The sequence below is a fragment of the Phocoena sinus genome, chromosome 1 (genome assembly GCF_008692025.1).
Source record: "Phocoena sinus isolate mPhoSin1 chromosome 1, mPhoSin1.pri, whole genome shotgun sequence".
In the NCBI taxonomy this organism is placed as follows: Eukaryota; Metazoa; Chordata; class Mammalia; order Artiodactyla; family Phocoenidae; genus Phocoena; species Phocoena sinus.
Window position 1 is genome coordinate 130,091,601 of NC_045763.1, and position 15,538 is coordinate 130,107,138.

General features: G+C 43.1%; 1 protein-coding gene across 2 annotated transcripts; it reads left to right on the plus strand.

Annotated features, from left to right (window-relative positions):
• Positions 1–3,119: 3,119 nt before the first annotated feature.
• PRDX6 (peroxiredoxin 6) lies at positions 3,120–14,025 on the plus strand. Of its 2 annotated transcripts, XM_032636224.1 has the most exons (5): positions 3,124–3,306; positions 7,131–7,287; positions 10,623–10,769; positions 11,533–11,679; positions 12,996–14,025. In XM_032636224.1, exons 1-5 carry the CDS (start codon positions 3,212–3,214, stop codon positions 13,122–13,124), a joined length of 675 nt encoding a protein of 224 aa, XP_032492115.1. In that variant the 5' UTR covers positions 3,124–3,211; the 3' UTR covers positions 13,125–14,025. The 2 variants fall into 2 exon arrangements, with proteins under 2 accessions (XP_032492107.1, XP_032492115.1); XM_032636216.1 differs by having other exon boundaries at positions 3,120–3,306; positions 11,533–13,300.
• Positions 14,026–15,538: the final 1,513 nt, after the last annotated feature.

The window sequence follows — 15,538 nt, forward strand, 5'->3', positions numbered from 1 at the left end:
CCCTCTGAGAACTATTCATCGTTTTAGCATTTTAAAAGCTGTTTTGTTTTCATTTTTACTCCCACATATCCTATTGGGTTGGCCAAAAAATTCGTTCAGGTTTTTCGTAGGATCTTATGGGAAAACCTGAATGAACTTTTTGGCCAGCCCAATACTTTGCTTTCTTTCCAGGCTGGAGGATATGATAGGGAGGAGTACCCACATTAAACATGATAAAGAAGAGCAGTGGAGAGATTATCAGCCCCACTCACACAGCAGGTTGACAGCACTGCCCTGATCAGCAGAGTTTCCTGTACTCCAGTACCTCTTTCTATTTTTTTTTTCTGAAAAGAAAATCAAATTTAACAAGAAAGCTTTATAAGAATTGTTTTAAAAACATCATCCCACCTTCCTAACATTAATTTCAAATTTTATATATCTCCTCCCACATGCATAAGAATTTTTACTTAGCTACAATTATAACTAGGGACACATTGCTCTTTTATTTCCAGCAGAAGGTGGACAAGAAGCTTTGCTGTGTGGCTGTAGGAAGGTGCCCAAACGCCTCTTCAATACTTTGTGCAATCTAGCTCCACACCACTATGTCTAACAGGTCACAAATATTTATCAATAACACATGGTCTAAGCTTTAGGAGTTCACAACCTAGTGAGAGAGGAGACAACCTAATGTACTGTTGTTCTTCCAAATGGCCATTGCCAATCCCTTCACCTTTTCCTTCAGTCCGTCCAAAGCAGTAAGGACAGAAGAGACTATCAATCAGCCAACAGTCAGAGCCCTCTGAAAACCCCTGCAAACCCTTCCTTCCTGTCAATCAGGAGTTAATTCTAAGGACTTCAAGTTCTCCCCAACCCTGCCAGCTGTCAGAAGACATTTTTTTCTGATAAAGCCTCCACCCTCTCTGCAACTCTCCCTTTTCCACATTCTGGTCTCTCCCTGGGATGCCTCCCTGGCCCCTCCTCCTTTCTCATGGCACTTCTTGCTTTTCCCTCTACAGTGGGGCTTAGCCCACTGTAGTTTAAGGTTGGAAGCTAGCAGGCTATCAGTATCCTGTGTAAAGTATCCTTTAATGACTAGATAGGTTATCTTGCACCCTTCAGCATCAGTCATCTGCTGCTCTGCTTCTCGAGTTCCTGCCACTCTCCACTCTTCTCCTGGCTACTACATCTTCCTTCAGTGTAGTACAGAGGTTAAACTCAACTACCTACAAGAGTCAGGCAGGACAGCTGGTGTTCCTTTGACTTTGTCTGCATATTAAGTATATGGGAACATTCTCTACTTTTACAAAGAAACATGCTCTACCTTGTTCCACCTTGAAACATATGGCCTTTAGTCAACCTTTCACTTTTACAGTTTTTGCCAGAGATAGGGTTACATTAGGATGGGACTCATTTTCCTCCTAATTCTAACCTACGAAAAATAACAGGGCAAGAGTGTGGTTAAACTGCCAATAGACAATGTCAGTAAGTGGTGGGGCATAGCTTGGAGTCAAATTAGTTTACAGATTAAATTATAGTAGCTTCACAGAGTTTTCCAGAGTGGCTAAGAAATTTTTCCAGTAATCTTACTACAAGTCCTTGTTCAGAGGAGAACTTAGAAAGTATGATTAGCATGCCCACACACAAAAACATCACTATGATGAAAACAAATCTTAGTATGTGAGTCACTTCTCTTAACACTGCCCTGTGCCTTTTTTGAGCCTGAGGAGCCCCACCCAGAGAATTTTTCATACCTTTGGACTCTAACAATCTGGGACCCTCCCCTCCCCCCAACCCTCCATCTGCATTTACGTTTTCATCATAACTGTATGTACATCTACTTTCCCTGTATGAGCAGAGACTGTATCTCTTCTCTGTATCACCAGGTCTGGCACAGTGCCTAGCAAACAGTTGGCAAAGAAAGGGTTATTGCATAACCTACTATCATCATCCAAATAATAGCTACCATTTCCAGAGCACTTACTATGTAAACTAAAATAGTTGTGGAAACAGATGCAGCTAATAACTGGTTGTTTTGGCCTCGAAGTTGGGAGCTCATCCCCAAAAAGGAACACTCTAGGCACAATGGCAGCAGTAACTACTTATAGTTTACCTACATTACCCTGGAGGCTTTCCCAGACCAGACCACCCAATCCAAGCAGCACCTCAGTTACCTTCTAGCACATAATCTTATCTTCTCTGAATAGGATTTACTACTGTCTAATATACTCTTGGTTAAATAGGTATCCCTCACTATAATGAAAGCTCCAAGAGAACAGTCATCCTGGCTACCTTGTGCTTGGCACATAGAAAGTAAATAAATGAATCTAAACTCCCCACTTCCTTGGGTGACAGAGTTGACTTGCACACAATAGATCACAATATGTTTTAAAATTTATATTTAAACTTCAGGATAATTGTGTTGAATATCTTATGGTTCATAATGAACTCTGGGAGTGGAATAAAAATTAAAGTTTGGTCACATTCCCCCAAGCACTTACTGATATGGGTGCTGGAATTTTTGCTGCAACAAGAAAGCCACTTCCTCTGACGCAAGGTGCCCCACATGCTTGGGTCTTGCCACATCCTCTGATACAGAAATCAGGATGGCTAGGCTGGCTGGGGCGCTCAGGATGCCAGACGCTCACACTAACAGAGCGGGGAGTGCAGGGGTCGCCAGAACCCTCTGCCAGGAGTCGGCCGTGAGTGGGTGTGCAGAAAGGTAGCAGCGGATTCGTGCGGCTCCTCAGGGCGGTTGTCCGCCTTGGGGCTCCCATTCCTACTGCGTTCCGCTTCCTTTACTTCCAAAGCCCAGAACGCACCCCCAAGCCTCCAAACGGCGACGTCACTGAGTCCCCTGTCACGTGAGGAGAGAATGATAGTGTCCACAGGCTCCCGGCAGGGCAGAGGCCTGGCGAGGTGCCGGACCCGGCCCAGGGCTGTGCTCCACTAGCCCAGTCCCAGACTCCCGCCGGTTCCGGACTCTCGCTCCCGCCCACGCCAGCCGCGGCCCCGCCCACGCCGCCCACGGCCTGGCCCCGCCCCTTGTTCCGCCCATCGCTCCCGCCGCGGACTCCTTCTATCTAGGCTTTCCTTTGGTCCCGCCCACCCCCGCCCCTCCCGTCCCGCCCCTGGAAGCCCCATTTATTCCGCCTCCCAGCACACGCGCCGGAACCAGGCAGCTGGTGGTTGTCGCCGTTGCGCCTAGTCCTCCTTCCGTGTCACCGCTGCCGCCATGCCCGGAGGGCTCCTTCTCGGGGACAAGGCTCCCAACTTCGAGGCCAATACTACCATCGGCCGCATCCGTTTCCACGACTATCTGGGAGACTCGTAAGTGGCCACCTCTTCACCCTACCCTGACCTCGGGTTACGCCCGGACTCAGAGGTGCCTTCCCTTGTTTCTCCCTTTCGTCCTCCTCACCGCTCAGCCCCCTGCTCGCCGCCCGCCTCCTCCCCGCACCACTTCCTGCACGTGCCTCTCGTCGTATGGCCTCTGCCCCGCGGCGGCCGAGCGCTGCTGGCTGGCAGCGATCCTCCGGCCCGCCCTCCGCCGGCCATTGGATCCTCTCTCGCCTTCCGTCCCCCGCGTGGCTGGGCCGGCTCCGGAGTGAGGAAGGGGGAGGGGAACAAAATTGGGACCGCGCAGGTCCCGGGTTCGGGAGGCCGGTGCGGAGGAGAGCTCGTCTGTTTGCCTCTGTTTGGTAAACTGTGCAAGTAGTATGGTCCAGCCGAAGGCCGGAGGGGGCAGGGGCCGGGCAGCATCGGCGGTCAGTTCCCCGGTACTCGTGCCCAGGGTCGCACCTCCTCCCTCCCTCCCTCTGTTCTGGAATTTGCTCCCTGGGGAAGGTTGGTGTCCAAGGCCAGAGTCAGAGGACACTGCTACTGGCTGAAGGTTCAGGAAGGGCCCAGCGTGTTATGTGAGGGTTCTGCTTGCTGCAGTGGTATTTGCAGTCTTCTCAGCACAAAAAATTTGAAACCACCAGGTGCCAGATCGTGGCTGAAAGACTTTTTGTCCAGAACCTCCCCCAGCTGCTAGAATGTGATTTGATAACAGCTTTGGGAGGAACCCAGAACACACTGTATGTGTGTGTGTCCTTCATTCCAGAACTTGCAATACCTTGAGGGAAGGGCTTTCTGAGGTTGTTCAGTTGCAGTGGCCAAGCACCTGGACACCCGTACCTCCCCCTTTGAGACCCTTTTTTTTTCACTGCAGAGTGCCTCTCACTGCCCCTTCCCCCTTCTGCCTTGCTTCCAGCCTCAGGTAGACTTGCCAAATTGGTGACCCATGATGTAGCCTGGCAATCATACCTTTATGACTAGGAGTATATTGGCGTTACTGTGGTTGTACAGCTCCTGAATCAGCAAACTTTAAGTTGATTAGATTTAATGTGAAACATCCCAAATGTGTCTAGTTACATTATGGTTCTGGAGTTCCAGTGGCCCCACTACACTGTGGTCTAAGGTGTTAGAATTCCTTCTTGCTTTGTATCCCTTTTATATACAGTGTCCAGGTACATATATTACAGACAGAGGGTGCAGTTTATGAGATTAATCAAGGATTGGACAGGCCTGTGCAGAGCACCTGGGAGAGATTCTTATACCTTAGGCCTAACCAACCCCTTACAGCCCCTTAAATCCATTTTCCAGCTACTGATTAAGGGAAGAGCTAAGTTTTTTGCAAGAGAGGACTAGGCTAGAGAAAGGATGAGAAATGGAACATTCAGGCAATAAAGGCAGGGAAAGAATTCAGAAATACAGACTACGCCCAGTCTCATACTCAGAATTTAGGTATTAGTATTTCTCCAAAACTCGATGGGATTTTCAGATAATGTTCCTTCCCATTCCTGCCTACAGCCCTCACCCTCATAAAACAAAGTTTTCCCAGAACTCTTAGGTTGCAAATAAATATTAATATAAAGCATATTTACTGTAGCAATAGTTATAAATGATGTCACTATTTAAGCTAACCCTATTTGTTTGGGACTTTTTTGTTGTCATTTATTGTCCTCGATCTATCTTAATTTGACTAAAAGTGGTACCTTCTCAGGGAGCCATAAGTAGGAAGATGAGAAAACTATCTGCATCTAAACAAAAATATACAAGTCTGCCTTGGGTCAGGCATGGGATAGTACTATTTCCCGCCCTACCCCGAAAATAAGTTTGAGCCCTTTATATCATTGTAATACGTGGATTTTTGCCTAATATAATTTTTCCAAACTCCATTCTTAATGTGATTTCAATTCATACTATCAATTTTTGATCCAGGTGTGTTCTGGAGAAAATTAAAATAATTTCAAACGTTACAGGTTCTACCCTGCCCCTGACAACTGGAAACAACTAAGGGGTTTGGGTGCTGCATTTAGTGAGTTTATTGAGCCCAATCACTGTTTCTGTATGTGTGGGGTATAAGCAGCTTCTTCACAGTACATCTTCACCAAACAAAACATGGGTTTTCCTTGGGTTTTCCGGGGGTTAGTGAGTGCGGACCCCTCCCTTAAATGAAGAAACCTTTTGTTTTTTGAAAATGAGGAAAAAGGAAAGGGGATAATGTAATTGTATTCCTCTGAAGAGCAGCAGTAGGGAGACTTAGAGGAGAGGCAGGCCACAGTAAGACATTCCCAGAGTTTATCCTGTTCCTAGCCATGTGGCAAACTAGAGTTTTGGCTTCTGGGAGAGGGGAGGATGTGAAGTGGCCTCAAATGAGTTCCTTAACATGATTCAGCAATACAGTCTCCTCATTCACAATGGAAAGAGAATGCCTGATTTTTCTAATTAATTACCTCTTTAACAATACAGGAAGAAGTGCCCTGCTCATTTTTTCTCAAGTTCTGGAGACTCTCCTTAAGTCTCATCTGACCCTTAAACAGATCCTTTACCACAGACTCTAAGGCCTACATTTTACTCATAGCTAGCTTATTTCAAAACATACTTATGTCTTATTGCCCTTTATCAAAAGTAAACATACCACACCCCTCCACAATCTTAAAAATACTACCTCTCTCTTCCCAGTCTTGCCATAGGGCCATCCATCCTTTTTGTAAGAAGGTCTTTTCCTTTCCTGAAACCTTGGGAGTTGAGTGGCAAATGTAGTCGGGAATTAGGTACCTTGTCTCTGCTTTCTTCTTTGTGCTTCAGAAAACTTGGCAGTCTTTAGGGAAGTCAGCTTGGCTTCTAGGCTAGAGTTAGTCATCTACTAGTTTAGGATCCTGCTTTAATGTTGTTAAGTCAACAGGAGTGTGGAAACTGTGTGTTAGGTTTTCCTGTTCAGTCGAAAGAGTAGTTTCTATTGCCCAGGAGAAGGAAACAGTACTCCAAAGTTCTTGGTGACTTTTAGCTTGAAATGTGCTTAAAACTTACACTAATTTAACCTTAGGCAATGATGATTTAGATATTAGTATTTCCCTAAGAATCTGTAGTTGTAGAAATTGACATTGGAGGCTGTCATTTTCTACCCACTTGGTCTAACGCAAAAAGAATAATAAACTGCAAATGAAGAGATAGGTAAAACTCTTAAAATGCTGTTGTTTGGTCAGGGTACAAATATTGGGTGTCCTATTTAGCAGGTTAGATCAGTAAACTAGTTTTACAGAAGTTTTTATGTCTGTTCACTTCAAAGAACCAAGTGTCAGCTTTAATTTTACATATAAATAGAGGATAGAAGCCTATTTATTTCAGATTACATAATCTGTTTATTATTGTAGTCAGGCAGTGGTCTAGATTCAGGGCATATTGGAACATCCATTACTGGAGGTGAATGTCAGCATATCTGTGCTTAGAAAAAAATGTAGAAAGAGTAAAAAGAAAAAAAAATTATTTCAATAAGTACTTGGTTTGAGTAGCACAGATTTTATTAGCTGAAAAGGACTCAGGGTGGCTCTAGAGTTATTAAAGGAGGCAGCATCCTTACAGTCTTTTTAAATATTTATCATGTTGAATTTCATATCTTTGATTGAATTGGGCTTTAAACATAGGCTTTTCTGGAGATAAGAAGATCAAAAAGCATTCCTCAACAGAAAAGTTTAAAAGTGATTGTCTTCATAAGCACTCATTTGAAAAAGAAAGTCATTTTTGATCTAGGATTTGTGATTTTTCATTGTACGTGATGCTGGTGATAATCTCTTCATTCAACTGTGACCTTCTTTTCCTTCATTCAGATGGGGCATTCTCTTCTCCCACCCTCGGGACTTTACCCCAGTGTGTACCACGGAGCTTGGCAGAGCAGCAAAACTGGCACCAGAATTTGCCAAGAGGAACGTTAAGATGATTGCCCTTTCAATAGACAGTGTTGAAGACCATCTTGCCTGGAGCAAGGTACAGTACCCGTTGGCATATACTTTGAGGTTACAGATTAAGCTATAAATTTTATAGAGTAGCTTGGTTTTTTGAGGTGAAGGTACAAGTAAGGCTCAGATTCAGCCTTCACTGATTATTTGAAAGTCTGATTTGGACTGCACAGTGACCTCCACCTTGCTAAATCCAGTGGTCAGTTCTCAGCCCCCTTCTTTCTTGGCTTCCAGGACACCACTTCTCTAGCTGTTCCTGCTCATGTGCAGCATGAGCTTCCTCATCTCCCAGCTCCTAATACTGAATATATGCTGGAGTTGCCCTGGACTCACTTCTTGGACCTCTTCTCTTTTTATCTACATTCTTCACCTTGGTAAACTCATCCACTCACATCTCTATGCTATGATTCCCAAATTTCCATCTCTAGGCCAGACTCTGCTGGCTTCCAGATTGGTGAAACCACCGCCTACAGCATCTCCCCTGGGATGTCCTATCACCTCAAATCCAGCATGTCTAAAACGGGGCTCCTGTTCTTAATCCCGTGGTCTTACTCATCTCAGCTAATGGCATCTGTATTTTTGTAGTTGCTCAGGCCAAAAATCCAGGAGTCATCCTTAATTCCTCTGGTTTTTTCACTTCACATGTCTGATTCATCAGCTAACTTGCCTGCTCTACCTTCAAAATATATCCAGAATCCTGTTTGAAAGACTCTTTCCCCAGGTATCTTTGTGGCTTGCCCTCACACCTTTCAAGTCTCAACTCAAATGATACCCATTAAGGCCACCCTTGGCCTCCTTATCTAAAATTATAACTCCCCTCTGTACTCCCCATCCTCCCCTGGTTTGTCTCCTTAGCACTTGTCACCGTCTAAAATACTCTGCACATTGCTGATTTCGTTTTTTTGTTTCTCCCCACCAGAGTGGAGGCTCAGCAGGGCAGACTCCTGTTTCGTGCACTGCTGGAACAGTGCTCAGTACTCAGGACCTCCTAGGCAGGCAGGCAGTCTGTATTTGTCAGATGAATGAACTGAAGGACCTGTGTGCTCCCAACAAAAGGATTTACTTGGATAATAAATGTGGTGGTCTAGATTTAACTTGAGAGCATTTTAATGACTTTGCTACAGTGTCTACTAAATAATGATAGGGAACTTTCAAAGGATGCTTACTGTGCACTAGGCACTATGTCGAGCACTTGACATGCTACTGAATATACGATGTAGTACTGACTTGTGAGCTGGCCACCTGGGGCTGCATCCCATGCCACTTTATACCAGTTAATTCTAAGTGTCTGAGATTAGAAGAATCATGTATAGGAGAAAAGGGAAGGCATTTCTCTTTCTTGAGGTGGATTGTTTTCATTCCTTACACTTGGCTGTGAATGGTCATTGGCATTTCCACAGTATCTCACAGGCAGTTTCTCGTTAGTTTCTGGGAGCAGCCCTGTAGGGGAGGTATATGGTTCCTGCTCCCAGCTTTTCAGATGAGAGTACTTTTTTCACCCAGGCAGTTGGAAGGACACACTAAAAACTTCCCTGCAAGAAAATGGTGGCAGTGGGATTTGAACCCCAAACTAATACTCTCTTTGATACTAGATGATAGAGAGTAGGAATTTGCTTGATTTTAGGATAAAGCCAAAGCATATTGTTCTTTGCTTTTCATGGGTGTAATATAATGCCTATCATGCAAATGGCAGGGTTGAGAATTACTGCAGAGCAATCATTGCAAGTACAGGTGGCTGAAGGAAGAGTTTATAGCCAATTATATAATACCCTTTAAAGTATAGGAACACACCCAGGTTCATTTTCGCTGGTGAGCTTGTGCCTTAGAATTTTCAAAATTGTGATTGCATTAAATAGGAAATAAGTCCCAACTTTCAGAAGCAGTGTCCAAACTTTGACACACAACTGGTTACATAGGAAACCTCAAGGTGCCTCTAGTATGAAACCATATTGATTGTTATTTTAGCTGTGGCGACCTGATAGACCGCCAGTGACAGCAGAAGGGAAGTTAAGCTAATAAAATTAAGAAACATGTTAAAATTTGTTGTTATCCATTTCAAAGTTCATGAATGCTACTTTTATCCTATGGCATCTCTGTTGAGAAATCCACAAAGGTTCTATATCTGCTATGCCATCAACTCCTGTTTTACTTTCAAGGCTCCACATAATAAATCGACCTTATTCCAGCTTTCACGCCTCTTTTTCACTACTTCCTAAAACTCTACCCAGATAAATTCCTCTTTCGCCAGTCAATAGTTTATGCTCAGACTTGCCTACATGTTTCAGTAATATTGCTCCCCCTCCCTGGAATGCCTTCTTTTGCCCTGTGAAAATCTTATCCACCCTTCAAAGGCCCAGGTAAAAGTCATACGCCTTTCTTGAAGTCTCTCCTAACTCCAGCAGTCTTACAAATGGGGATGCTGGTGTACTTCAGCATTTGCCATTTACATATTACCCTCTTGCGTTTGTTGCTACTTCTTATGGAAATCATCCAACTAAATTAGAAGTTCCTTTAAAGGCAGGAACCGTGTCTTCCTCATCTGCATCCCACACGTACTTACCATAATGCTTAGCCCACCTTAAGTGCAATGTCAACACCAGATCAAATAACGAAGCTAGATTTTTTTTTTCCCCAAAAATCTTCCCAGAATAGAAAAATGGATGACGTTTTTAACTAGGGGAGGAAGGGATAGAGAGTGGAAGCAAGTACATTATTGTCCTTTAGTTCAGACTTGGAATGCTTTGTTTTTATGTGGATTTCACCCTAGTGTAAATTCACCTCTGCCTTTTCACCCATTTTTACCTTTGACTTGTCCTTGAAGTGAATATTCAACTCTCCATTCTTGTGTTTGCTTTAAGTTTTGTGTTTTCTTTTCATGTCTTAATATCTTTGTTACAGTAGCTTAATGTCTGAGTCAGGGTGCTTTTGAGGCAGGGGCCAGATCTATAAAATTATCTTTGCATGTGCTTTAATTTCTGGATGTGAACTCGTTGTTACTGATGGTTTTTATAGTATTTGGGTACGCATACGTACCCTGGATTGAAGTCTAACTCTAGATTATTCAACTTTTAAAGAGTTTAATGCTGCTTTCTCAGAGCAGTAAACGATGCTGAATTTTAAGAGACTTGGGCATGAGAAGGCTCTAAGTTATAACCTAAGTACTACACCCTACCGTTATTCCTGTCAATGAGCAATTGGGATGAGGAGTGTTCATTCATTAATTTTCTTATTAAAATTGCTTAGAGAAATTATGATGATTATGGTCCTCTCTTCCCTGTCGTACAAGACGATGACTGTTAACTGATTGAATTCAGAGGACATGCCTGGTTTAGATTTCTCTTTTCTCTCTCCCCTGCATTTCAGGATATCAATGCTTACAATGGTGATGAGCCCACAGAAAAGTTACCTTTTCCCATCATTGATGATAAGAATCGGGACCTTGCCATCCAGTTGGGCATGCTGGACCCAGCAGAGAAGGACGAAAAGGGCATGCCTGTAACAGCTCGTGTGGTGAGTTGTATACATCCATTACATTGTCCTTGTGACTGACCAGGCTACATATGTCCAAGTAAATGCTTGGACCAACTAAAGGAAATGGGGGACTATGTCCAATTAGGATGTAAGTGTCCTGGTGGCACTCTCACTTTTTATCTAAATGCTGGTACAAAGTAAAATTTTTCAGCTAAACTTTTAAACTGCTTAATTCACAGCTTTTGAAAATACATAAAAATAGTTATCCTAGGATGTCACCTAAAATTGAGAAATCTTTTTCTGTAGTCCTCCTGACAGCCCACTCTTTAAGGCGGTGGGTCATACATAGCCTTCTTCGTAAGACATCCCTGGTTTTGAATTCTTATTTGTTCTGTCCTTACCCACTAGAGAACAAACTTATTCCCACATCTGCAAAAATATATAATTTGAGGACCGGGATCAACTCCCATTAGTATTATTTTTATGATAATCTCAGTAGTTAACATAGTACCTTCCTGAGGCCTTTCCTGGATTCAGTTCGCAAATCAGTTTTTCTTGCTGAGACAGCCAGAGCCAAATATAATTCCCTTCAAGTTTAGAACTATAACGTGGAGAGAAAATCATGTCTACTCCAGCCACCCGGTTTGTTTGGTGTATCTTTCTAGATATTTGCAGATTTTTGTTGTTGTTTTGTTTTGTTATACCCTTGAACGTTTTTAATGACTTAAGAGCCTTCTAAGGGGCTTTAGTATCAAAAACATTCGAAGAGTTCTTCCTGTTTATGTGTCTGTGTGCTTTGCAGGTATTTATTTTTGGTCCTGATAAGAAGCTAAAACTGTCCATCCTCTACCCGGCTACCACTGGCAGGAACTTTGATGAGATTCTCCGAGTAATTATCTCTCTGCAGCTGACAGCAGAAAAGAGGGTTGCCACCCCAGTTGATTGGAAGGTAAAGATGTTAAAAGGGCAGATACCCAACTTGCCTGGAAGGCCTGTGGGGCCAGTCTCTCAGTGGCTACCTCCAGGGTCAGTGTTACGTGGGGCTCTTGTTTCTGGCATGCAAGTACACTGGGAGGGCTTTTCCTCCTGGCTGAGTTTAAGATTTGCTGAGAGCCCATTTTCAGGGTCTTTAACCCCTTTTATACAAACTCCCTGTATTTCTAACTTTTAGATTATTTGGACAGATTAATTGGTCAGAATCATTCCTTTTCCTAGTAAAAGGATTTTTAAAAAACCTTTAACTCTTCCCTGATGGCAAAATATTTATAGCAGAACCTAGACTGGCCACTTAAGTCGTGAGTATAAACCTATGTGGTGTATTAATGTCTTGAAACATTTCATTTCTCTTAAGCTTCAGTCTTTTAAACCTATGTAGAATTCTCTGAAACCTGTTCATGAACTTTTAATCTCTAAGATTCCTGACATATGTAGGACATGGATAATATCACAAGAGTGTCTTAACATTGCTACATTTTTTTAATATGCTAACCTGAACACCTGGTTTTGTTACTTTGTTTCTTCTGACAGGCAAACCATTTATATTCTGTATCCATTCTTTGACCATATGTTTATTGAGCGCAGACAGTAGACACTGGGATGCAGCAATGAACAATCAGTGTAAAGTCCCTGCCCTCATAGAACTTAAATTCCAGTTGGTAGAGACAAACAATAAACAAGTTTATAGTACATTAGGTAACGATAAGTGCGACAGAGAGTAATCAAGGAGAGGTGGGGAGAAGGGGAGCACAGGTGGGAGGGTTGGTTTTATATTTGGCTGTCAAGAAAGGCCCTTCTCTGAAGGGACCTTTGGGAAGGACATGAAGAAAGTGAGAGACCAAGTCACGCATATTTAGGAGGGAAGAGCACGGCAGGCTTGAAGGAACAGCTAAGAAGCTTTTCTAATAGTGAGCTTGGCATGTTCAAGGAATAGGAGAGCCGCCGTGCTGGAAAAGCAGCAGCAGGAGGTGGGGGAGAGGCCGGGGATGGGAGAGGAAGCCAGATTCAGTCACCAGGGCAATGATAAGGATTTAGGTGGCAAGCCATTACTAGATTTAAAACAGGACTATCTCTTGTTAAGGTGGGGAAATACTTTCCTTCCCAAAGTGTCAAAGATCAACTTGCGAAAACAAAATTCCTCAGAGGGGATAGAGCAAAGGAGATTTGATTATTCTCATCAGCAACCGTAGCTACTTTTCTAAAGTTAATTATTACCTTTAGCCTTCACTATAAGATTGAATTTCACCATTCACAATGTCTTTTCAATAGAATGGAGACAGCGTGATGGTCCTTCCAACCATCCCTGAAGAGGAAGCCAAAAAACTTTTCCCTAAAGGAGTCTTCACCAAAGAGCTCCCATCTGGCAAGAAATACCTCCGCTACACCCCCCAGCCGTAAGCTGGCTCTCCACAGAGTTGGTGCTGGAGCTGCTCACTGAGCACCGTGAGCCAGAGGATGCCAGCTGCCCATCATGTTTTCCTGCAGCAATATTGTAAAAACATCCTGGTATGATCACAGCCAAGGTCTTTAGGTTGCTATACTACTGGCTTATTAAATGAAAATGGCACTACAAATTCCTTGGGATTCTTTGCTCTGTGCCTTTAGCAGCATTCTCTTCTGTTCATATATCTTAACATTCTCTGCTGACTCTCTTTGAAATTTGAGGCTCATCTTGTTGGATCTCTGCAGGGTTTATGACCAACAAGGTGGTATCAGTTTATGGTCGAAAAAGCCTGCTTTGCTCCATCATAGAATGAGTATCAGGTTTTTTCGGCTGTTCAAATCCTCTCTTCTGTTACCCATTTTGGGAAGGAATAGAACTTGGGGTTCAGCTTCCTCTGTACATATCTACGTATGTAACCTAAGAACTTAGAGTAACCCAGATGTTCTTCAATATTCCATGTTTTGATGACAACTGGGGGCAAAACCTTTTCAATTCTGTAATTTTCCAGTAGATAACTGAAGGATGAGCAGGGGGAAGGAATCTTTAAGTATTTTGCTATCAAGAAAACTTTTCAATAAATTTCTATTGAAAGTGGGAAGCTACAGAAAAGGTTCCACTTGCCTGCCAGGGAGGTGTACCAGAGGCATGAGCAACACGACAGTGCCAGGTGCCTTTCAGAGTATTTCTGGATGTCAGTTGGCTCTACGATGAAGTGCACATGAAAGGGCACACCTTGGGAAGAGGAGAGAGGGTGACTGAAAATGTTTTATTATAGATTTATTCTTGCATTGGGGGAGGGGGACTGTTTTCTGAATTTTACTTCTTAGTGATCAGCAAGTAAATCCTTTGTTAAAACGTGATCAGAAAATTCTGTTGTCACATTTTCAAGTACTAGTTCGGACTCGTGTCCTGAGGGCAAATGTTTCCTTGCTAGATTTTACATTGATGCTTTTCTCCAAAGACAGATACATAAAATTTCATATAATGAAAATGGAGGAGCGGCTGATGAAGATGTGATTCCAGGGACTTCCCTGGTGGTCCAGTGGTTAAGACTCCGCGCTTCCACTGCAGGGGGCACGGGTTTGATCCCGGGTCGGGGAACCAAGATCTCACGTGCTGCCCAGTGTGGCCAAAAATAAAATAAAATAAAATGTGTTTCCTTTGCTTTGAAAAAAATAGAAAAGAAAATGTATTCCACCCCATCTCTTGGCCTACTTTGCTCCTTCATGTTACTTGCCTGGGTCCTGTGGAATTTGTGACCCCTGCTACAAAGAAGTCTCCTAACCTGATACCTTAATGGGATTCCTAGATTTAAGAAAATGAATCTTGAGGATAATGGGACATCTTTTGCTTTTCTGGAAAGAGTGCTAAGTATTCTGAACTCATAGTCTCTCAGACTTATTATGCTGTGCTAAGTCCTAGGTTTAGAAGGAAGTTTCCCATACCTGGTATAGTCTCTTGCATGTAGCCCTCTATACTTTTATTGAGTATAATAATGTAAAAGCTGGTCCCTGGTGCCATGTTTTAGAGAAGTCAGTAAGCTTTTAGTTTGCTTGATTTCTCCACATGTAAAATTTGAGTGACACTAAGAAGGTTGAGAAGGAAGGTGAAAATTCCAAGTTACATTATATCCTGGTGAATGCTGGGCTGAAAGAGACTTAAGAGGACTGGCATCATCTTGCTGTCACCTCTTATCCAAGTCACTACATGTTTTGGCCTTAAAGAACCAAGACTATCTGGTCCTCCTTAGCACATCTCTTCTGAACTAATCCCTGAATCCTTGCATTCTGTCACCTCCCTAACTGTGAGGTTCCGCACTGCTGTCTTCCCTTGGCTATTTGCCTTCTTCAGTCCTTGTCTCTCGGAGAGTCTCGCTTCAACTTTCTTTTATGGTGACAATTCAAAGTCTAAATCTCCAACATTAATTATTCAAACTAGAGTCTTATCTTTACTGATCGATGGAACATTGGCCATTGAATTTATAAATTCAAAATCAAATTATCAGTTCTTCCCCCAATAAATCTATTGCCCCTTTTATCACTCACTCAGGCACCCAAAATTTGTTGGGCTATATCTACTCGACCCACATAGGTGCTGCCACTGTGAAAACGCTGAAAAGCTCAAGGAAAAGGGAGGTCATGTACCCGCAAAATGATTTCTGGTTCTACCATGAAGCAGCCATGAAGCCATGAGACTGTGAAAGTATTCTTCTCTAAATATAAAATGTTACATAATGCATATGCATTGCCAGGGTAGAAGTGATCCTAAGTACACTTCTTAATTTACTATGGGGCTTGGAGAGGAGAGTTCCCCTTTCCAGGATTGTTGCTCTCAGTTTTCACAGGGAGAACAGATTTAATAAATCCAA